Here is a 23,842-nt window from a genome sequence, read left to right on the forward strand (position 1 = left end):
AAGGAAACGTTTCTTTGCAGATTCCTTGTTTTGTCTACTGAGAAAATTCATTCAACTTTCAGATTCTCACCTCAAGCAATCTTCAATTTTGATATTTAGATATTAGTGCAGGGAAACCAATGCCCAGTTGCTAGAATTAGACTTGACTCTAACTCTAATAGACCCAACAGTAATTCCTTCCTGCTGAAGTCTTTAAATGATTACTGATGAAAACCTGACCACAAAACTACTTAAATATAAAAATGCAATTTTTTTTCAATAAGAAATTTTTGATAATAACCATGATGATGATGATGATGATGATGATGATGATGATGATGATGATTATTATTATTATTATTATTATTATTATTATTATTATTATTATTATTATTATTATTATTATTATTATGTCTAATTATTGCATCTCTATTTTGTACTGTGTCCAGTACATGTTATTTTGTGCAGCTGTTCATTTTTCAGACAATCTATGTATTTGTCTTAGTGCAAGTTATGGTGTGCTGCCCTGTTTAGAGATTACCTGGTATATTAGTATCACATATGTAACTAGCATTTAACTTGTTACAAAGCATGTAACTAGCATTTAAGTTAATTTTCCTCTTCTTTGCATTATGAAATTGCATTATATCCTGGAACAAGTAGATCCTCAATACAAATGTTTGAGCCCAAAAAATGGCTTTTCTGTTTAATTGTCTTGAGTGATGAAATAAGTGGCAAAATGTTTGCACTAAAAGCTACTTATATTGTATTATGAACAATTTTAAGCTTCAGCACATCACTGTTCTTGTAATCAGTCCATGCGTAGTTCTGCCACATTAACTATTCATAATGCATATAACCTTTATTGTAAAAAGCATATAAAAAAATTAAAAAATTTGTGGAAACCTTGGCCTGCTAGAAGGTAGATTGTGGTATGAAAACTAGTTGAAGAACTAGCCTAAGAAAGTGAGCAGATGTTTGCACCTTGATCATGAATATTATAATGCTGTGATTTGAAATTTAGCTGTAATTAATTATAGTGATACCCTATCATTGTTTAGCTGACTCTTTTTCCCCTTTCCTCTACAGTGAAAATGTCAATGCATACTGCCTCCACATAGCTGAAGATGATGGGGAGGTGGATACAGATTTCCCGCCTCTAGATTCCAATGAGCCCATCCACAAGTTTGGTTTTAGCACACTTGCTCTGGTGGAGAAGTACTCATCTCCAGGACTAGGCCCCAAGCAGTCACTTTTTGTCAGAATGTGAGTTATCTAAATTTTATTATTATCTTTAGCTGACATTTAAAGATTTTGACATTTACATTTACCTTATTTGACTGACTCTTCTCCAAACCAGCAACTGAGATGGGAATATGAGAATATATATATACTGTGGGGCTTTAAAAATACTCACACTATTAGGGAGGCACTTAAATCCAGTTAAAGGTGGGGTCTCCGATTTTTGAGAACTGAGTCGGGCCAAAAAATAAACAAAAAACAAAACAAAAATGTCTTGTCAATATGCAGCGGAGAGAGTGTTCAGTGTGCATGTGTTAGCAGAAAGCGGTTTTAACTTTGACATGGAGGATAAAAACAAAGAAAGAAAGTGAAGAAAGGCTTACGATAAAGCAAGAACTAGGACCCGTGTTAATATAGGATCAGCTTTCCAGCACTGCAGAGAATTGAAGGAGCAGGAGGATTGGAGTTTCCCGAGTTAATAACTCCTGAGATAAATGCTGTTACTACACAAATAACACCTCTTTTCTATTGTAGTAATGTAGAGAGGCAGCTACAAATGCGTTTTGCTAGTAACAGCGTTTAGCTCAGGAGTTATTGACTTGGGAAACTCGAATCTGTGAATATGCGGCCAACTTTACTTAAGACGCCAAGGTCGCTTTTTTCCTTCTCGATAGGTGAGTAACGTTGGTTGTACTTTGTTTTACAGAACTAATATATGCCGTCCTTTGCATGATTATGCTTGTGTGTCATTTTTGCTTGTTTGTTTATCTGCAATCGTATTGTTCTTCCCTTCAGCTATGATAGACACATTTCTTTCCATTAGTTGCCTGGGTTACGTATGTATGTGTGGGTGGAGCTATCAATACAGGGGTGGGACCCATTTGGGTTAGGGGTGTGTTTGTTTTGGTGGACGTTGGCTTTCAAAAATCGGAGACCCTACCTTTAAATTGCATTTTCATGGAACAAATTCCTATGTGTTTATAAACCCACAGACAAATTGCAAGTATTACAGTATTTTCTTGCACCATAAGGCATACCGGATTATAAGGCGCAGTCTCAATTACGGGGTCTTAACCCATACATAAGGCGCACCGTATTATAAGGCGCATGCTAAAACATACGGTCCACAAAAAAAGGTAACAGAAGCAAAACAGTGAGTTTAGTTGAACTTTATTCTACTATTTAACAACACACACATTATTTTTTAATCAATCTTCTTTCACAAATCCATCAAACTCCTTATCTACTGTGTTTTCTTAACTTGGCGCAGTTCATTTTCTTGCTTCCTCCACTTTCGAACCATACATTCATTGATGTTAAATTCTTTCAGCTGCTTTATTCCCATTTACAACCGCGTAACTGATAGCCTGTAGTTTGAATTGTGCTCTCGTAAGCATCTGATTTTTATTTACTGCCACCTACTGAACTGGAGTGTGGAGCGCATAATGGTTAGGAAGAAACAAATGTTGTTTTGCAACATACCGGTAGTATACCTACCGGAGGCGTGGCGGAGGTAAGCGTACTTACTGTATGTATTACGTAATGTCCTCTGATTGGTTTATCGCTGCTAGCGTACGTAGTGTATGTATTTACGTCCCTGTGTCAGTGGGAAATGGTCCGACAGTCAATCAAGAGGAGCGCTTACCAAAGTTGCATAACAACATTTTTACAGATTTTTGGAACTCGGTGCACACACAAGGCGCACCGGATTATTAGGCGCACAGCCGATTTTTGAGAAAATTTAAGGCTTTTAGGTGCGCCTTATAGTGCGGAAAATACTGTATTGTAATACTTTAAATATACATCAGATGGAACCACATGTTCTTATTATAAAAGTAATTGAAGTACTTGTAATTAAGCATTCATGGAAAAACTCAGTTGTATGTATTGTATTATGGGGAAACCTTTCCAGCAGTAGGCAAATTTTCTCTGTGGACTAGTAAAAAAAATATTTAGGTTGTCATATTAGGTTAGGTGATTTGGGTACATTATTAAATGTACAATAACATGCCACAAATGAGGCTTTGAAAAAGGAGTATTTTGATGGGATATGTACTCCTTCATATAGAAATGCAGCTCATGGTTTCTCGCTGATTCCTGTGGACAGTTTAAAGGTAACCATGAAAGAGATTCTACAGAAAGCCCTCAAGAAAAGAAAAGGCTCACAAAAGGGTTCAGGTAAGAGCTTTTACTGGCTTAGACCATTATATCATTATTTCTCTTGGTCAAACACTTGTTCTAACATATACACGAACACCGCTCTCTCTGGTGTTTTGTGTGCTAGCTACTGTTATGCCGCCATCTTGGATCAATTATTAATGTGTTTATGTGGAGTATATAAACCTTACGTCTCACAACTGGCAATTATCCATTGTTGGCCTATATAGTGTGTACCATTAATTTATATACTGCAGTGGTATTAAGTAGTTAAATCTAGTATAAAATGATATTGTTTTGTAGGCCCCATGTATCGTTTAGAAAAACAGATGGAGCCAAATGTGGCAGTGGAGCTGGACAGTACACTGGAGAGCCAGAGCACATTGGAGTTCTGTCTAGTTCGAGAGAACAGTGAGTTTGAGACAAGCTGATGATCGAAAGCTTACTTTAATAGCTATATACCAGTCTGGCAAGAGATACTTTGAAGAGATAACTTTCTAACTTATTCTTATTCTCTACTTTTCTCCCAATTTCTCCTTCTTCCTTATTCGTCTGTCCCTTTCTTGTCCTGTCTGTATCCTACCACTGTCTTCTGTAAAAGGCTCCAGAGGAGAAGAGAGCTCAGAAGAGGACCCACCTATAGACATCAATACAGTTCAAGATATGTTGAGCAGTCACCACTACAAATCCTTTAAGATAAGCATGATCCACAAGCTCCGCTTTACTACTGATGTTCAGCTAGGTATGTTGCTCTGTGGACAAATATGGACACTTTCAAATATTGATTCACTAATCAGAACCATGTAAAGTTATGGTCTATTACCAAGAGCTAAATATATTAAGAGAAATACAGTGAATGGTATTTTTAGATTAACATATAAACATGTAGAATTATTCTCCCAAACCTCAACATCTTCACAACTGTTGTGATGCATCTTGAGCCTATCCTGGGAACTGCACACTTCTACACAGTCATCCAAGCCTATTCACTACAGCCAGTCAAAGGAAACCCACACAAATACAGGCAGAATCTGATTCAGTTTACACAGATGGTAAACTGAGGGTTCTGAGGGCCTCTAGATCTGTGAGGGTGCAACAATACCCACAGCGTCAAAATACAGCCTCTATTTTTGTATATTTTTTGCTTCTTTTGTTTTTTTTGTTTTTTTTTTTTTTTGGAAACCATCATATAGCACATAGGAGAATGGTTTAAGCTAAAATGGATCAGGGTGTGGATAATAAAATATTTGCACTATTTAATAAAATGTTTCAATTCAATTTATTTGTATAGCACTTTTAACAATTCACATTGTCTCAAAGCAGCTTTACGACAATTCACATTGTCTCAGCAGCTTTACAGAAGTACAGAAACAGAATACAAAAAAGTTTAAAATTAGGTAATTATATATCTATCCTTTTCCCTACCACTATATACCTATCCCTGTCCCTACCCCCTACATACCTATCCCTAATGAGCAAGCTGATGGGACAATGGCAGGGAAAAAGATGATATGAGGAAGAAACCTTGAGAAGAACCAGACTCAGAGGGGAACCCATTTTCATTTAGGTGACACTGGACAGTAGATAATGTAAAAATAAATAATGTCCTTTCTACAACAAGAGGTCCTGAGGAACTAATGGATCAGTGCAAATTCTGAGTTCCTGGCTGAGGGCCTACTGGGCAACGAGACTCCAACCAGGACTAACTGGAGTTTGTTTATGCTCCTACTGGAACATCCAAACAGTAAAGCATTACAATAATCCAACCTAGTGGTAACAAATTCATGAACTAGTGTTTCTGCATCATGCAGTGATCATATTTCTTATCTTAGCAATATTTCTGAGATTAAAGAACTTTTTACAATACAATACAAACATAAATACAGCTGTTAGTAGTAGAATTACAACTTTCAACAACACAGTGAAATTGTGTTGCAAAATTGAGAGAATGAAGTATTTAGACACTTCTTTTTGTAATTACATAATATATATTTCTAGATCATATCTTCACTTCTGATTTGTGTAAACCTGTTGCTGCTGATCCTGTGTTTTTACTTTTCTTATGTTTTAAATTTATTAGTATGTTTTTCTTCCAGTAACATTCAATAAGCGATTTTGAAGCTGAAGCCCTCTCTAAAGATGCAGTTGAGGAGAGTTTTAATAACCTTTTTCAAAAAAAATTTCCATTGTGGTGTTACTGTATTGACTTCTTGTCGGATATGCTGCTCAGATTGTTCAGTGGGCGTAGCAACTCAACCAGCTGATTTACCTATTCAAATCCGGAGAAAAACTTACAGAGGGGAGGAACAAGACAACGTGGAAAAAGAGATGTGTCAAGATGGGAGAGACTTATTACATTTACCGCATTTTCCAGATGCCCTTATCCAGAGCAAAGTACAAAAGTGCTTTTAAGTCTCTATCATTGAATACATTAATTATGGTTCTACAGAATTAAGATACCATGAGCCTAAAACACCGTTTAAGTATTTCATGAAGAAGTCAATCGTCGTTTGAAGGTAGCCAGTTTCTCAACTGTCCGGACGCCTAAGGGAAGCTCATTCCACCACCTTGTTGCCAGAACAGAAAAGAGTCTTGTTGTATACTGTGCAGTGTGCGGAGTGATGAGGGCTTTTGGCTTTGTAGGCAAGCATCAGTGTTTTAAATCTGATGCATGCAGCCAGTGGAAGGAACACAGCAGCGGGGTGGTATCCGCCAACTTAGGCAGGTTGAAAACAAGTCTGGAATCTGCAGAATCTCCATGCAGTATTTTCATGATGACTACTGCTTCTAATCATTGTTCCTATATGTACAGTCTTCCGGTTCAGCAGGTGACAAATGCAGAGTAGCAACTCTTACATTTAAATGAATTATGCTGATACTGATTGGAATGTTATTTATTTAAATCCCTGCATATAGATTTAAATACCTTTGTTTTAAGGTTAACATTTATTGTCCATTTTTTATTAATTTGTACACCTGCTCATTTATGCAGTTATCCAATTAGCCAATTATCCATAGATTCATAAAATCATGCAGTTATAGGACAGCAGCTACAGTTCATTTTAAATAAAGGGGAAAATGTGAGTGAATATTGTACTGGAGTTACCTTTGAGTTCAAATTAAAGTGTTACAATTTCACATCAGTCTGAGTGAGTCCATTTAATTAACTTAAATTAATGGAAATTCTGATGTAATATGAGGTAAGAGTAATAATGTGGTAACCATATGTCTAGAAGGGTTAGCCATTAGTATAGCTCAGCATCGCACCACCCTATTAATTATTTTTCCCATCACCACATCCTGTTGTGTATTATTCCTTACTTAAACTGGTTTACATTCAAATAAATTGTCATGTTACTATTTAAATAAATGTAATTAGGTATGGTATATTCAGATGTTTTTGTCTAATCTTTTTATTCTGCTGTTTATTCTACAGATGAATGATATTATATTACATTAATGTAGAATGTATAAAAATAGTCAATTTTTACCCCTTTGTTTTTAGGTATATCAGGCGAGAAGGTGGAGATTGACCCTGTCACCAATCAGAAAACAAGCACAAAGTTCTGGATACGACAGAAGCCAATTTCTATTGACTCAGACCTGCTTTGTGCATGTGACCTGGTAGAGGAGAAGAGTCCAAGTTAGTATTGCATTTAATGAAGTAATTTAGATGTATAGATTCTAGGGGTGGAGCCGAACCCGAATACGGTATTCGGAAAGGCACAAATAGCGTGTTTTTTACTGATACTTATTTCCAACACATACTTAAAAAATATTTGTATTCGGGAACAAGAAAAACTGTAAAAGCTGCGTTTTCTCAAGAGACCGCAGTGCAGCCCGCATGATTGAGTGAGTGAGTGACGTTCAGGAGTCGGGGGGTAAAAGAGGTGACTGACACAGGCTGCTCACACAGCAACAGAGATGGCTCGGCTGAGCGAAAAAATACATCTCTGCATCACTATTTTTGTTGAATAGATTTTTGTACCTTAACTGGGTTCCAGAGGCAGTTCATAACTTTCGGGAAGCGGAGTTTGATCGGGAGATTATTTCATTACGCTGCATTATTGACGTCTGCAGTCGGGTGCTCTTATGTTCGCTCTGTTTACGTACAGTAGCTCTGTTAGCTCGGTAATTTAGACAATAGGCTGTTGACAGAGTAACGTTCTGTTAAAAAGGATAAACAATGCTTGTGTAGTTGTGTCGTATTGTATGCACTTGTGGGAGTTATATGGTACGTTTAAGTTACTCTGTCTTTTGCAGGCAGCAAGATGTGGGCTATAGGCTACATCTTGAAAAGATGGAAAGAGTGTGGCTGCTGCTGAGCCATCTCTTGGTCCTCTACCAGCCAAAAAAAAAACTTGCTCAAGTTCTGTTCTTCTAAGTGAAATTATGGTTATTATAAGTTATGGTTAACATAAAACATTAAAAAAATTTAAAAAATAATTAAAAACATTTAAAAAACTGTCTTTTTTTGGCAGACAGTTGACAATAGCATTGCTGTATTTTTTAGTATTATATAGAATACAACTTTTGTTCTGCCAGATCTCCCAGTCAGGGGTTCTTGGAATTCTGTGCATTAGAAAGAAGTTCTTTCAGAAGAAGAACAGTTCTTTGAAGTATTATTTGTTTTTATTCTGTCTGTTCAGCATCCTCCAACAAGGACAGGTGGTAGTGGGGTTCACAATGGTATTTTATTAGTTTAACCATGGATGAGTTAATGGCTGTTATGTTGTTTTCTTTTCAATGACGTTCCTTGTTACATATTCAAAAACATCAACCAATATTGCAATCCATAATTATTATAATGAATATAATTAAAGAATACTTACACTATAACGTAAATTAGAAGTGTAACAGAAAAAAAAAGGATTTTTATGCCTATTTCGAATTTTACTCGAATACAAATACAAATACTTTTACCCCCTCAACAAATACAAATACAGATACAAATACCGGCTGCTTTGCACACCCCTAATAGATTCCTTTGTGGTCAGTGGTGTTAGACAGCTGTAGTTTAGTTTTTGCAGTGGGCTTTAATAGATACATTGTCTTACTAAATTAGAGGATATCAAGACAATTTCTACAAGTTGGCTTATACAAAAAACTTTGTACTACCTGAGTTGGCTGTAGCTTCTTGTTCACATTAACCTTGTGAAAAAATTTTTGTTGCTTTTCACTAATTTGAGTACTTGAGGCAAATATTTATAGTCCTCTCCAAAGGTATTGGCCTATTTTTTGTACACTATAGATATATTTATATGTATTATATATACATGTGTATGTGAGCAAATGATGAATATGAAGTGATGGATCAAAATTTCAGATTTTATTTCCTGATATTTACATTTAAACACGGTAAACTTAGAACATGGCATTTTATGTCTGGCACCACCCATTTTTAAATTAATAATATTAAAAAGTAATTCCTAGGTTTTGCCTGTGATGACTGCATTTGTTGTTAAAAAGGATCAACATGAAGACACAAAGCTGATTTTTTTTTTTAAATCATTTAGAGCCATTGTACAAGCATCAGGCATAGCCAATACAACCATTTGGAACGTCATGAAAAACAAAGATTGTGAATTGTCATTCACTTTCCTTTACATGTTCTGCTACTTGTTTTATATACTTTTGCTCACCTAACAGTTGGGTTTTCTGTCACCAAAGGTGTTATTTTCTCAGTTGTTTAGCACATCTAGATGTAAGTATCAGGAAATGGAAGCCAAAATTCATATTTTCATATTCATCTTTAGATATAAAATCCAAATATCTTCAGAGTGTAGAAAAAAAAACAAAAGAATTGACCTTGCCATTCCATTGCTTTCAAAGAGCACTATATGTAAGAATATAAAAAAAAAAAAAACAGTAAATAGCTTGACTGTGAATAGAATATCTAATGGACTAACGCTTTTATGTTTTTTCCAGGCCATGCAATATTTAAGCTTACATATCTTAGCAACCATGACTACAAGGTCCTTTTCTTTGAATGTGATGCTGCTACAGTCAATGAGATCGTTCTAAAGGTGAATCATCATTCCAATCATTTTATTGTCATTAAAATGTTTGTTTTAGTTTACCCCTCACTTCTCTCAGTAGCCATGTATCTGCTTGGCAAACAGTATAAAATAATAGAACACAATTAAATGTTTTCACTGAATGCTGCATTTGCTCTTGCTTTCTATCAGGTGAACTACATCCTTGAGTCTCGAGCCAGCACTTCAAGAGCTGACTATTTTGCACAAAAGCAACGAAAACTCAGCCGACGAACCAGCTTTAGCTTTCAGAAAGACAAGAAATCAAGCCAGTAGGACAAAATAAATAATAATAATCTTTTTAAAAAGAACCTTTTAATAAAACAGAAACAGGCTGAATGCAAATGTATGTGAAAATCAAGGTTCTACAGTTAAAGTTAACCACATTAAAAATCCAAGAATTTAAAATTTAACTCTATGGGGACATATACCTACAAATAACAAGGCATTTGTTCTTTGTGACTTTTAACATTGAAACCGAAACAGGCTTATTTTAAATAATGCATTGGTCTGTTGAAAGTTCAAATTTGATTTACATTTTGTATTTCTTTTTTTCTGTGAGCTCTCTTTTATTTCATCCCTCTAAGCTACCAAGGGTGATGAAACTCGTGCTAGCTTGTGGATTGTATGCACACATGCAGAGAGCTTCCTACACGGTAACAGATTAACATGTCAGTATATACTTCTGTCATACAGTTATCATTCCTTTTTCTTCTCACCTCTTATGCTTTGGACCATGTGTACATAATAAGTACAGGATATGGCTTGGATATTTAGATAGGAGAGATAAGAGTGCAGGTCCCATACACACAAGAGCTTCTAGTACAAATATCTTGTTCAATATCCAGTTAAAAGTTGTTTCTTTAATAAGTGTCTGAAAACTGGGTGCCAACTGTGGGGTGATCTTGTAATTAATTGCTTGTTTTCCACCTAGTTTTATGAAACAATCAATTGACTGACTGATGCATCATTTCCTGAAAGTGTTAATACATTTTTTCCTTGCTGTGCTGTGTGAACTCCCTGTAGTACTATTTATATCGGTTGACAGCAGTCCAATCCACCTCCTGTTTATTTGAATTTTATCAGTAGAGGCTTCCTCACTATAGTCTATAGATGGCCTTAGATATAGATATATCTATAGATGGACTGCCAAACTTAGTTACATGGGTCTTCTCCTCATAGCCATTATATTTGTTATTTTCCTCATAAGATTGTAAGCATTTAGGTAACTCACTTTTAGGTTTGCTTAAAAAGGATGCTTGATTTTGTGAATTAAAGACAAACCAAATACTGCACCAGACATCACTGACTGACTGACTGTCATTTTGTCATGTGACTACACATCTTCTTTATTTTGCATAATATTTAACAAACCTGAGATATGTAATGTATAATCTGAATATTACTTTCTTTGCTTAGCACTTTGCTTACTTTAAAATATGGCAACATACTTGCACATTGCAGCATAACTTTTGTTGGGTTTTTTGAAATCTCATTTTTCTTTCTGAGTGCCATTTTGAGTATACTACTCAAGGCTTTCCCCATTCAATTGTTGCCTGTGCAGCTATAATTCTAATAACTGACAGAAGGCCCTCCCTTATCCTTGGAGGAAGTGCAGCATAATTGCATTTCTAATGTAAAATATTTAACAAGATATATGGCATTAACAATATTTGCAAGATTATGTAGTTACTATAATTACATTTTCCCAATAAAGACTGGTATGAAAACCGATTTCATCTGTTTTATTCTGCTTGATCAAAGATTCTGGGCTGATTTTGGACCACTGCTATTGTCCCTTCTGGTATGCCTACAAATCCTAACCACTCAGAACATTGGCAACTCTTCTGTCCTGCTCCTGGCCACTTGCAGGCAGAATCTTAAACAGGTAGCACCCAGTATCAAATGATTAGTTGCTAGATGGACCAATCAGATTCTATGCTAGAGGACTCTTTTGATCTGTTTTAAACTGTTGTGGACTGGGATGTTTACTGATATACTGTACCATAAAGTGTTTAACATTAAGAGTTCTGGTTGAAGAATACTTTATCTGAAGATGTGAAATAAACTGCTTCTATTTCTTGCAGCATAGAACATGTGAACAATGAGTCATTGTTCAAGTTCCACAATGTTGAGACTTTTTCCTGGATACAGTTATAAACAGTGGTGCTCAAGTTTGCATATTATGGGAGAATTTGCAAGATGTGTACCATTTGTAAAGAAAAAAGAGTGAATTTATTTTATTTCTTATAGGACTCAAGTTAATATGGAAGGCATAACAGAATGGCACAATCATCAAACAAAACAACAAAAATAGGAAATAATTGCTGTTCAAAAATTTGCATACCTTTAGATCTTAATATTGTATTGCCCCTTAGCATCAGTGGCATGCAGTCTTTTGTAATAATTGCGCATGAGGTCCTTAATTCTCTCGGGTGGCATAGCTTCCTATCCTTCATGGCAAAATGTCTCTAGTTCCTGTAAATATTTTGCTTGTCTTGCACAAAGTGCAGGTTTGAGATCTCCCCAAAGTGGCTCAATGATATTGAGGTCAGGAGACCATTCCAGAACCTTCACCTTTTTCTGCTGTAGCCATTGGAACCTTGGCAACCTTACCCTGTGCTTTGGATCATTGTCATGTTGGAACATCCAATTCAAATGCTACAAAGCTGATATGATGGTGCTTCACAGTAAAAATTAATATTGACCCAAATATACCACAAAATCACCCCAAGAGCTTCCAGAAAAATGAGCATGGGCTTACAAGACTAATAAAATGGTTCTGTGGTATCTAGCACCAAGATATCATACTGCATCAGAGCACCATACTGCCTCTACCAGCTTGCCTTCTTTCCATATTGCATCCTGCTACCATCTCCTCCCCAGGTAACCAATGCACTGATGTAGATGGAAAAAATTCAGTCAACTCAAACCAGTTTGGCCATTCTTCAATGACATCTCTCACCAACAACACATTTCCATTCCTATTCTGTTGACATTTTGTTTTTACTTAATTACACTAGGAGATCAGCAGTTATAGAAATACTCAAACCAGCCTATCTTGCAGTAACAATCATCTGACTAAGATCACATTTTGTCTATTCTGATGGTTTATGAGGACATTACCAAAAGCTGCTTGCACAGATCTGCATGTTTTATATAATGCTGACACGACTGGTTTACAGGTATTCTTAAGAAAGTGTTGATACAGGTTGATACACTTTAACTGTGGCATGGATTCAAACCAGAAGTGGCTGATTTAAGTATGAATGTGTATGAATATATAGTTATTTGCTTATTACTACAACTACTAATTTTATTAATAGTGAACATGTTGGATCAAAATAAAAGATAGCTGATAAATACTGAGTTGCAGCAATGTACGACATTTTAGTGCATATTTAAAAGCAAGTCACTTAACCCTCAACTGCTCAGTTGTATAAATGAAATAAAGGTAAGTCGCACCGAATAAAGGATAAATGTCTAAAATGTAAAGGAGTTTCCACCATCCAACTCCAACATTACGATACCCTCTGAAAAATATGTGAATCGGATCTTTACGTTAAAATCTGAAAGAGCCGGTTTAAAGAGTCGAATCGTTCGCTTTCGGCACACATCACTGCTTGCAACCCGATTCTACCGAGAAGGGAGGCAGAGGGAGTAATAACGCGACGTATGCAGTTCAAAGATTACTAGGCCCGAAAAAGCGAAATAACTGACTCTATTTTCTTCTAACTGACATACAGATAAAACACCCATGAAATTATGCGTCACTGTGGTGCATCTGAAAAGTGGATAATTCTACTTATGGCTGTTGGATTTCACCGGTAAGATTATCGCCGTACACCTCGGTCTGTTGTGCTGTCACTCTCATCTTTTGTAAATGATGGGCGAGTGGAAATGTTAGTTCCGAGTTTAGTTCATCCTATTGACTCTACTGTCGTGTCCGCTACCACGCTGAGTTTTCAGTTAGCCATTTAAAAACGTTACGTGCTACACGGTCAATATTTACGAAACGATGGCACCGCAAACGTATCGATACATGTTTGTGTGCATGTTGCTTTCCTGGGCGGAAGGAATATTAGTCGTGTGCCAAATACCGTGTCATCATGTTTCATCAAGACGTTGCGCAATACTAATAACACTTATCGTTTAATTGAGATCGGAATATGTATTTTGAATTACGACATGATTCAATATGATTTTATGTTAGCCAGAGGTACGCTCATCTTAAATGATGCATGATGCATTTTCACGTCACGTGGCAAGAAATGCTGTATTATAGGTATTCCTTAGTCCTTGTCCATCCATTAACTTAGCGAGTTAAACGTTGATAAGGTCATCACATTCACCTGATGTGCTGAATCAGGAGAGAAAGACTGGTACTACAGAACCAGCTGAAATTACATATATATACATTGCTGTTATTCTGAGCATGCTTTGCCAGATGACATACAACATTTTGCAGTAAGATGGTGCAGTGATGTATTTGCTACAGCCTAGAAGATTCTGTAACTCAGTGCTCTGTAAAAACCCTTTGGATTAATTTGCTCCCACAATGCTGGATTATGTTTAATACCATGTACCTTAGTTGCTTTAACCACACCAAACTAGTTTCATTATGACTCAGTTATTTTTATTATTTATGACTAAGAACAGGGATTTAAATACATTTCAATTATAAAACACAAAACTAGAATATAAAATGGAATGTTCATAATTAGATTGATAATAGGTATGTGTTAAAAAAAAAACAACATGCAGCATTACATTTAAATAATATTATTTACTAAAATGTATTGAATTAGTTATTATCTAATATACTCAATGGGCACTTTTTTTTTCCTTTTCAAGCAATTATTCACAAGAGCTTCAGATAATGTTCATATCAAACATTAAAATTGGGAAATGTGTGACCTCTGTTGACTTGGTTGACATGGTTGTTGTTACCTGACAGGGGGGTTCAACTTTCCCAAATCAGATGTATTTAGTGTCAGCATATGTACCAAAGAGACCCAAGATATCTGGATCAACTGTATGTTTTGGAATAGACTTAGAGGATGCATGAATGTTCAAATTCAAATTTTATTTGTCATACATAAGCAATGTATGACATATATACATTGCATATGTCATACATGTATGACAAATATAATTTGACAAGTGATGTGTGTTTTACAACTGTTCCTTATTTTAAGTAAGTAGAAGTATAAGGAAAAATAGTAAAATGGGTCTGTACAATGAGCAGTGAATTGAATGGGATATACATGACAGTGTGCAAAGTAAAGTAAATGTAAAGTGATCAGTGCGAGAAGGGTATAGTGAGCAAAAGGTCCTTCTGAGGTAGCTGGTGTTGTGTGTGAGGGAGTGCGTCCAGGTTCTAGGTGTCCTGCCAGTTGAGGGCCTAGATGGCCTGTGGGAAGAAGCTCCTCCTATTTCTCTCTGTGTTTGCCTTCAGGGAATGGAAATGCTTTCCTGACTGCCACAGAGAAAAGAGTCCATTGTTGGGATGGCTGGGGTCCTTGACAATCTTACTGCAGAACATTCTTTAGGTCCTGGAAGATGTGAACACTTAGTTACCAAACACTGTCCACTCTCTCCAATGGGGTCCTGTTGATTGTGAGCAATTGGTAGTTCCTCTCCTGCTTCGTGCTGAAGTCCACCATCAGCTCCTTTGTCTTGCTGACATTGAGAAGGAGATTGTGTAACTGGCACAATGTCTCCAGGCTTTTAATCTCCTGTAGGTAGGCTGTCTCATTGTTGTTGAAGATGAGGCCCAACACAACAGTGTCATCAGCTAACTTGATGTTGTTAGTGAAGCTGGAAGTGGCCACACAGTCATGAGTGTACAGGGAGTACACCAGGGGGCTCTGTACACAACCCTGTGGGGCTCCAGTGTTGAGGGTGAGAGGAGATAATGCATATTTGTCCTAGGACCTCCAACTTCAAGGTGAGTGTGGAAGGAATTATGGTGTAAAATGCTAAACTATAGTCGACAAACTGCATTTTTACATAATTCCCATTTCTGCTGTCCAGGTGGCTCAGGGCAGTGTTGGAAAGGTATGTAATGGCATCCTTGATGGAGCCGTTAGGACGTTAGGCTAGCTGTAGCTTCAAAACAAGCATAGGTGTTTAGCATATCTGCCAGAGAAGTGTCTGCATTTACTGATCATTCTCAGTCCCTGGCATAGGATCCTGGAGTCACCACGGTGAACTGTGACTAGTTGTAGGATGCAGCTTTGTAGGCAGCAGAGAGGGATCTCAGAGAGTCGTACAGAAGTTCTGTAATTTGAGGTATTATATGCATGCCCATCAAATCCCACAGAGGTTTGATTGATTTAAGGTCTGGGGAATTTGGAGGCCAAGTCAACAAGTCAAGACAACAACTATTTTTCATGTTCACAAACCACGCCTGAACAATTTTGCAGTGTGGCAGGGCATTATCCTACCAAATCACTAGCCATGAAACAAGGGCAAGCTTGTTCTTATTCTTTGTAAAAACAAATGCAAAACCAAGAATAGACATTCACAGTTATTGATGTTATCAATGAATCTAAAATGAGCACACCTGGGAAACAAGAAACTCCTGTCAGTCACATGTTCCAATATTTCTTATTTCACATACAAAGGAATTGGCTTTCTTGTTTCTATACATTTGGAGGGGAATACTCTTACCATGGAAGAGTGTAATTGGTCATGAAAAATGTTAGATATGAACATATTAAAGTACCATCCACTTGAAATCCAGGACCCAAGAATTCCCAAAAGAAAAATGGCAGGAACATCATACTTCCTCATCAACGTACTTTTTAATGGCTGTGGCATGTTTCAGCAGGATAATGCACCCCACCATGCTGTAAAAATTGTTCAAGTATGTTTTGAGGTGCATGAAAAAACTGTCAATTCGAAATCCCCAGATCTCAGACACACACCCAAATCCATGTAGGCCCCACCTTGCAATTTACAGCAAACTTTTAAAGGTCTTGTATAGACTGGAACTTGATGGGTCAAGGAGAGCTTCACAATAGTAGGCAGGTGGTTTTAATGTTATGGTTTTGCTCTTTCATATGTTCATGAATCGTATGTATTTTATGTTTAAATTTAAATGTTAAAATTTTTTACAACTATATTTTAGAAGGGGCATTGTGAATGCGCAAATATTACTTTAACACTTTGTTCCTCCTCTGTTTTTGCATGTACTTCAACACCATTGTTGATCATATAAACATACAGCATATATACAAGGAGCTGTATCTGCAACCAAAACTTCTAATTTAACAGTGGTTACTTGTAAATGTCATCAGCTGAGTGACTGTGTTGATAGATAGATGTGCTGTAATGGTAACAGGAATATTGCTGTTTATAAAGGACATAATTTTTTCCAGGCATATCATCACAATAAATCTGCAATGGAGTTATAATCATTATAACAAGAAATATCTTTGGTAGTGAAGTACAAAAGCCTGGCCCAGCACACAGGATTAGAAAACACAAGGTGAAATAACTTTTTCAGCTACCGATACACAAGAGAGAGAGAGATAGCAAACTGTGCATGCTTGAGCTTCTCTTCAGTCTAAGTTCTCATTAGTCTTGGTTTTGGACAAAAAAGTTTAACTAGCAAGGAAAAAATAATTAACCTCACTAGTGTCAAAATTATTACTATTACAGAGTAATATCTGTACCTCAATAATGATCAAAAATGTAACATTCATTTGTAATGTGATATGTGTGTTATGTGATATATTTAGATTTTGAGACTATGTCCTTAGCTTGGGGTATGGTCATCCTCAGACTATGTGGGTTAAGTTTAAGTACCCTTTTTTAAATTAGTGTTAAGTGTTAATGTGAATGTTGGTGTAATGCATCTGTTGATTGTTGTTGTCATTATTATTATTATTATTATTATTATTATTATTATTATTATTATTATTATTCTTCTTCTTCTTCTTCTTCTTCTTCTTCTTCTTCTTCTTACTGTTAGTAGTTGCAGTTAGTATACACATTTTTTGAATTGAGCATAATTTTTCCTCCCTAATTTTGCAGGGTATATTCACCTGAATATGATTTGATGAAGAAAACTAATTGACTAAGATGACAATCACAGATCCAACCAATATATTGGAGTCTGCTGTGTATCAAACTGCTAAACTGAATTCCATCTATATTCACATAAAGCTCTACTCTTGCTATAAACAATGTGATTCCAAATATATCAGTGCACTGGAGGATTTCTGGAACAACCAAAACGAGCACAGTCATATGTTTGATGCTGCATCTCTACACAATCCCAAATATAACAAAATCGATATGGAGTACCCTTGGATAAGTGATGACAGATTTATTGCCAACCCAGATGATGCCTGGAATGTGTTAGCACAACATAAAAGACACAAACTGCACCGTTTTTCATCCCCAGATCTTTATAACTTGCAAGTAACCCCTCAAGTTCTAACTGCTGAAATGGCTGGTGAGGTTGCACTTAGAAGAAGAACAAGATCAAGAAGTGCCTCACGAGTCCAGACCAACTTTATTCCTTTAATAACTGATTCTTCCCCTCCTGAATTAAGAAGGAATCCAAGATCTCCAAAACATTCTCAGTGCAGGCAAGAGTTTTCTGCCAGAGACACCTTCTATGGACCGACTTATACTGTCCTTAATGAGGTACATCCCATCAAACTGCAACCACAGAGGACTGATACCATTAGGCACTCTCCTTTTTATATGCCTGAAGGTTTGGATGAGGGAAGGACTGTTAAACTTGCTACCAGTCCTCATGTAAAATGTCGAGTGGACATTAAACCTGATGAGGCAGCTTTGCAGCAACGTGGTCAAAAGTCATCCATTACAAAGATGGACATACCATCGCATAGGTATACCAGTAATGGCAGCCAAGGTCTTACAGTACCTCCCCATGGCACCACCTTTAGAACGCCAACTCCCACTGAATATTTTAAATGTGAATACACACCTACCTATCAGTATTCCCAAAGTATGCCAACCAGTTACATGTTGCCATTAAAGACTCCACCACACAGGATACCTTCTCAATGGGAGATGAGACCATATGGAAGGGAGAGAAGAGCTAAGTCAAATCCCAATGTGCCAACTAAATTCTCCAAAGTAGACAATTTGGGGAAATATGAATCTTCACCTTCCAAAAGAACATACTATCAGGATGATTATTTTACCATTCCTAGCCAAAGCTTCTCTCCTAAATTACATTATTTCCAAGATAAAAAAACTCATGTGGTTCATACTATACCTGACAGGCCATATATCACAGAAGGAGATCTTTATAATACTGACCCAGCACAGTACATAATACAGACACCACCTGCACGAACCTTAATTGAGGATGATCCAAGGACACATCAGGTTCAAACAGTTCCTCCTAGGATTTTTTATGTTGGTGATCCCTTTGTACCTGCAATGGAAAGTTACATCCCAGCTCAGGTATACTACACAGAGGACAGGCATCATACACACATGGTTCAGCCAAAATCAAATGATTTTTATGGCTCAGATGTGTCTGGCTTTTCTACACCCTATCCTTCATACACACCTAATGTTACACTGGCAAAAGTTAGACAAGAGTCTATGTCTACCCCATGGTACAGTAACCTGTGTATGGAGACAAGATCAGTAACTGACTCAAGGACTCACTCAAGATCTTGGGACAATATCCTCAATACTCATGTAGCACAGGAACAACCTGTGTCTCATGGAAAAAGTGATGAAAATCTCCTATATCAAAGGAGACAAACTTCAATAAATGACAGACCAAAACCTGTGGTGGTAAATCTGTCAAGTTCTCCTCGACGTTATGCAGCTTTATCCTTGTCTGATAATTCCTTGATTGAGAAAAACCCAGTTGATACTAAGAGAACCTCAAGCAAACACTGGTATGTTACTCCGGAAATTACTATTACAGACAATGATATCAAACCTTGCAAGGGCTATAAGGCTGAGGTACGCTCAGCCAGTTGGGATGTGCTTGATTCTAAAATTGTTCCAGATGAAGATGCTGCTTACCTTGAGACAATTCCCCTTTCAACTAAAGATAAGACATATCATAGCACTTCACTCCAACAAAGCTTAGAACAACTTGACAAGCTTTTAGCTGACCTGGTCGTTGATTATAAACACCCCTCTAGTATACAGGCCAGTGAAGCTGTGATGGATCAATTCAAGCATATTGATGAAGAAGCAGTAGCATCAGGAAGAAAGACTTCAAAGCTAGTATATGAGAGTAGCATGTCCTGTGACAAACCATCAATATCCATAACAACAGATCCTCACACCATAAGAGACACTGAGGTGAGATGTGATGGCCTACAAAATAATAAGGACTGCTCTCCTGACCAGAGTCCAGATGAGGATGAGACAATGATGTGTTCCAACAATAAATGCCGTCGGACAGAGACATTGTTTAATGCTTGCCTCTACTTTAAATCGTGCCACAGCTGTTACACATACTACTGCTCTCGCAACTGCCGCAGAGAGGACTGGGCTATTCACAAGGAGAGCTGTCTGTATGGAAGAATCGGCAGTATATGTCGCCACATTATTAAATATTGTAGAGAAACTTCAGATGTCCACAAAGCTTTCTCACGTATAGCCAAAGTGGGATACCTGTCACGAGGAAAAGGGGTGTTGTTTTTGAGCTTTCCAAACCCAGGATCATCAACAAATTTTCTTCAGTATGGCCTAGAAAGCCTTTTAATGTCTCCAACATATCTGTCTATACGTGAACTAGATAGTTACATGGATAACCTTGGAGATTATTGTAAAGAGCTACAGGATGCAGGCAAGGACTATGATCCAAATGAATGTTTTCTCTTGAATGTATCCATTGCTGTTGGTGAAGTGCCTGAGAGATCACAACCAAGGGTAAAGGCCCCAACAGTTAGGAAGTATGCCAAGGTTGCTTTGGCCTCTTACAGCCCAGAAAGGAGTGTTCATGGGAAAGAACATGAAATGGAGACTTTGATTCTTACTCCACCACCAGGTACAGCTGATATCGACAAGGAAGGTGAAGAGGGGAGAAAAGCTAGAGAGATTTGTTTCATTAACATTCAACGGGAACTAAGAATTCGTGGGGTGTTCCTCCGCCATGAATACCCCCATGTGTATCAGAAACTGTGTGAGTTTGTTGAGAGCAACAGAAGGTTTACTCCTACCAGTATTTATCCCATTGACAAGAGAACTGGCAAACAGTTCATGTGCATGATAATGGCAGCTTCTGAGCCACGGACTTTGGATTGGGTTGCTACCCCTCATCTTCTAGATGATATTATTTAAATAAATACACCTATATATACACATTATACAGTTATTTAGTTATGTGTGACAGATGTAAATACATATACAAAACTTATATTATTTTGTTATTTAAACATGTGTTAATGCATCTAATATAGTATTACATTGTTACAAATCAGAAACTATTTATTGACATTTTTATTGATATTTTGCTACAGTGGGTATCAAAATGGTTTCATGACTCCTTGCCAATCAGTGCTACTTGCAGGAAGTCACTAAATCAGTCATAACTCACCAAGACTACCAAAAATTACATTTAAATGATGTACTGTGGCTAAATCAAGTATTTGCACACGGTTACTTCATATAAAATGAATTGAAGAATAAAAACACAAGCAACAGGTTCATACTTCGATATTTTGTAATGATAGATAGAAAGACAAACAGACGCTATGGCCAAAAATATGGGGACATCTGAACTGAAACCATGGGCAGTCATGTGGAGTTGGTCTTTCCCTTTGCAACCCAAATAACCTACACTTTTCTTGGAAGACTGGGAAGATTTTGGATTGTTTAAGCCCATTAAGTCAGAAGAGCATTTGTGAGTTCAGGCTTGCCTTTAACGTTTCAATTCATCTCAAAATGGGTACAGTGGGATTGAGGTCACTTGTCAAAATGGTTAAACCTTGCCTTTTATGATCTTTGCTTTGTTCACATAGGCATTAACATTCTGAACAGGAAAGGGTATATCCTAAACTCTTCATATATTAATATTACCCTTCACTTGAACCAGTCTATTATCTCTTCTGTACCAAATCCAATTATTGACTCTGTGCATTAGGGGAGGTGGCATCTGTCACAACCAGATCAGTCTCCCCGAAAGTGAAGCATGATTTATCACTCTAGTGATTTTCACCTCTCCACTTGATGCTTGGCATAGTGCATAGCAATCTTACTTGTGCGACTTGTGTGCAGCTGCTCAGCATAGAAAAACGTGTAATGAAACTCCTAATATGCAGCTGTATTGCAGATGTTGTTTTCAGAAGCAGTTTGACTTTTAAGTGAGTGATGCCTCAGAATATAATTTTATTTTATTAGCTAGATACTGAGTTGATCCTAAATGCAAATTACTGTTGATGGGGCAGAAATTCCATGAACTGACTTAAGGTAACTTATAAGGTGGCATCCTATAACAGTACCATGTTTAAAGTCACTGACATTTTCACGGTATGGATTATTCTACTGCTAGATTTTGTCTATTAATATTGCATGATTTTATGTACCTGTTAGCAACTGGTTGTGGCAAAGACACCTGAATGGAATGATTGAGTGTTATCCACATACTTTTGGCCATACAATGAACATAGAAGTGGTGACTTTGAAGAGTAAGGTATTTGGAGCCTGGAATAGTATGTATCAAATGTTAAAAAAGTTCTCTTATTGTTAACAATGGTGCATTTATATTTGTTTTATAGTTTATCTTGAGCCATAATTGACTTGAAAACAATTATACTGAACAAAAAAATAACCTAATTGCCTCAACAAAATAATTTGTGCTGCACATTTTTTCTATTTCTCTTCCATTTTAAAAACTGCAAAATTAATTTCTTGCATGTTATGAACATGATTCCAATAAACAATATCTAGACTTAGAAATACCTTTAAACCATTATCAGCATGCTATGTGCACTTAGAAAACTGTTTGTAAATCTATTTTTTTTATCCTGATACAATGATATATTTTTAAAATATCACGTCTGTTTGTGAAAGTTTTCAGTCACCAAGTAATTTAATGTTTCAAGGAGTAAGTATTGAGAGATGGACTTGATATTCATGATGATATTTTGCTAATCCCTGCTATTTATAATCTGTAATTAATATCTGTGAAATTATATGATGTGGAAGTCTTAACTGGTATGAAACTAATGAAGTTGCAAAGTATTATATTTGTGTGTAAAACCCATTTGTATGAAGAAGAAAATTAGTTATTTATCATGCATGTGCATACACAACTGTATGCAGTGGCCATTGATAAACCAATTATAAATTTCTTGTTCATGGTAACATTATTTGCATAAACACCCTCAAATCACCATCTATGATAAAAAAGTTCCCTCAAAATAGCACAGTAGCCTGCTAATGGTAATGCTTGTTTCAAACAACAGGGCAAAATGTCTAATAAGATGAAATAATGATATTGTTGTATAAAGTAGAACAAAAGCAAAATGGTTTATTTTATTATTGAGTAGTTCATCTGTCTGCATTTTGTGGCCACTGAAATCAGTAATTACTCATTCATGATGATATGACCAACAGCATATTTCAATTCTATTCAATTTATTTGTATAGCACTTTTAACAATTCACATTGTCTAAAATCAGATTTACAGAAATATAGAAACAGAGAAAGAAAGAAATCAATGAATTGAAACTTTAAAACTAAATTAAAAATATTTATTTAAAATTTAAAATACTATGTATCTCTAACATCTATCCCTATTGAGCAAGCTAGAGGTGACGGTGGCAAGGAAAATCTCCCTGAGATGATATGAGGAAGAAACCAGACTCAGAAGGGAACCCATCCTCATTTGTGTAACATTGGACAGTAAATAATGTAAATGTAAATAATGTCCTTTCTACAACCATTTATAATTGTGCAACCAAGAGGTCCTTAGGTACTAATGGTTCAGCTCAAATTATGAGTTCACAGACCCAGCACTAATTCCTTCCTGGCGAAGTCTTTAAATGATCGCTGATGAAGACTCGACCATAAAACTGACTGATGCAGAAGTGCTTCAAAGAAGGCATGCACAGTAAATTTACCGGTGTTGATTTTCCAGTGTTACCATAAAGTGTTAAAATAAAGTGTTGAATTAACACTAAACAGATTAAGTTTAACACCAGAAGTGTCCGCTGTAAATGAGAGTTGTAATTTTTCATTGTTTCAAGTCTTAACTCTCCTTTAGTGTTAACCAAGCGACACAGTTTTTTTGGAAAACGTCTTAATTGAACCAGACGACCTGCGGACAGATGCCATTTTACTTCTGTTGGAAAAGTGGTGGTAAGTCTGATAGTTTCACTTGATAATACAGATAAATCAGAAAAATCATGCAAATTCCAGTATTTATCATTTTTAATCTCAGTCTTATCTTGTTCATTCACAGATGA

The 23,842-nt window shown here is 36.5% G+C and overlaps 2 protein-coding genes across 5 annotated transcripts in view; both read left to right on the plus strand.

Moving 5' to 3' along the window:
• mapkap1 (MAPK associated protein 1) overlaps positions 1-11,147 on the plus strand; it is a 39,321-nt gene extending 28,174 nt beyond the window's left edge. For all 4 annotated transcript variants that reach the window (XM_027168024.2, XM_027168028.2, XM_027168022.2 and 1 more), the window contains 7 exons: positions 1,069-1,245; positions 3,290-3,399; positions 3,682-3,789; positions 3,980-4,120; positions 6,884-7,021; positions 9,307-9,404; positions 9,567-11,147. In XM_027168024.2, coding sequence (XP_027023825.1) covers positions 1,069-1,245; positions 3,290-3,399; positions 3,682-3,789; positions 3,980-4,120; positions 6,884-7,021; positions 9,307-9,404; positions 9,567-9,689 — 895 coding nt within the window. In that variant the 3' untranslated portion in view covers positions 9,690-11,147. The remainder of the gene's footprint in view (positions 1-1,068; positions 1,246-3,289; positions 3,400-3,681; positions 3,790-3,979; positions 4,121-6,883; positions 7,022-9,306; positions 9,405-9,566) is intronic.
• Positions 11,148-12,892: 1,745 nt separating this feature from the next.
• Positions 12,893-22,725, plus strand: ajm1 (apical junction component 1 homolog). Its single transcript, XM_027167981.2, has 2 exons — positions 12,893-13,240; positions 17,457-22,725. Exon 2 carries the CDS (start codon positions 17,505-17,507, stop codon positions 20,712-20,714), a length of 3,210 nt encoding a protein of 1,069 aa, XP_027023782.2. The 5' UTR covers positions 12,893-13,240; positions 17,457-17,504; the 3' UTR covers positions 20,715-22,725.
• The last annotated feature ends 1,117 nt before the right edge of the window (positions 22,726-23,842 follow it).

The sequence above is a fragment of the Tachysurus fulvidraco genome, chromosome 26 (genome assembly GCF_022655615.1).
Source record: "Tachysurus fulvidraco isolate hzauxx_2018 chromosome 26, HZAU_PFXX_2.0, whole genome shotgun sequence".
Taxonomy (NCBI): Eukaryota; Metazoa; Chordata; class Actinopteri; order Siluriformes; family Bagridae; genus Tachysurus; species Tachysurus fulvidraco.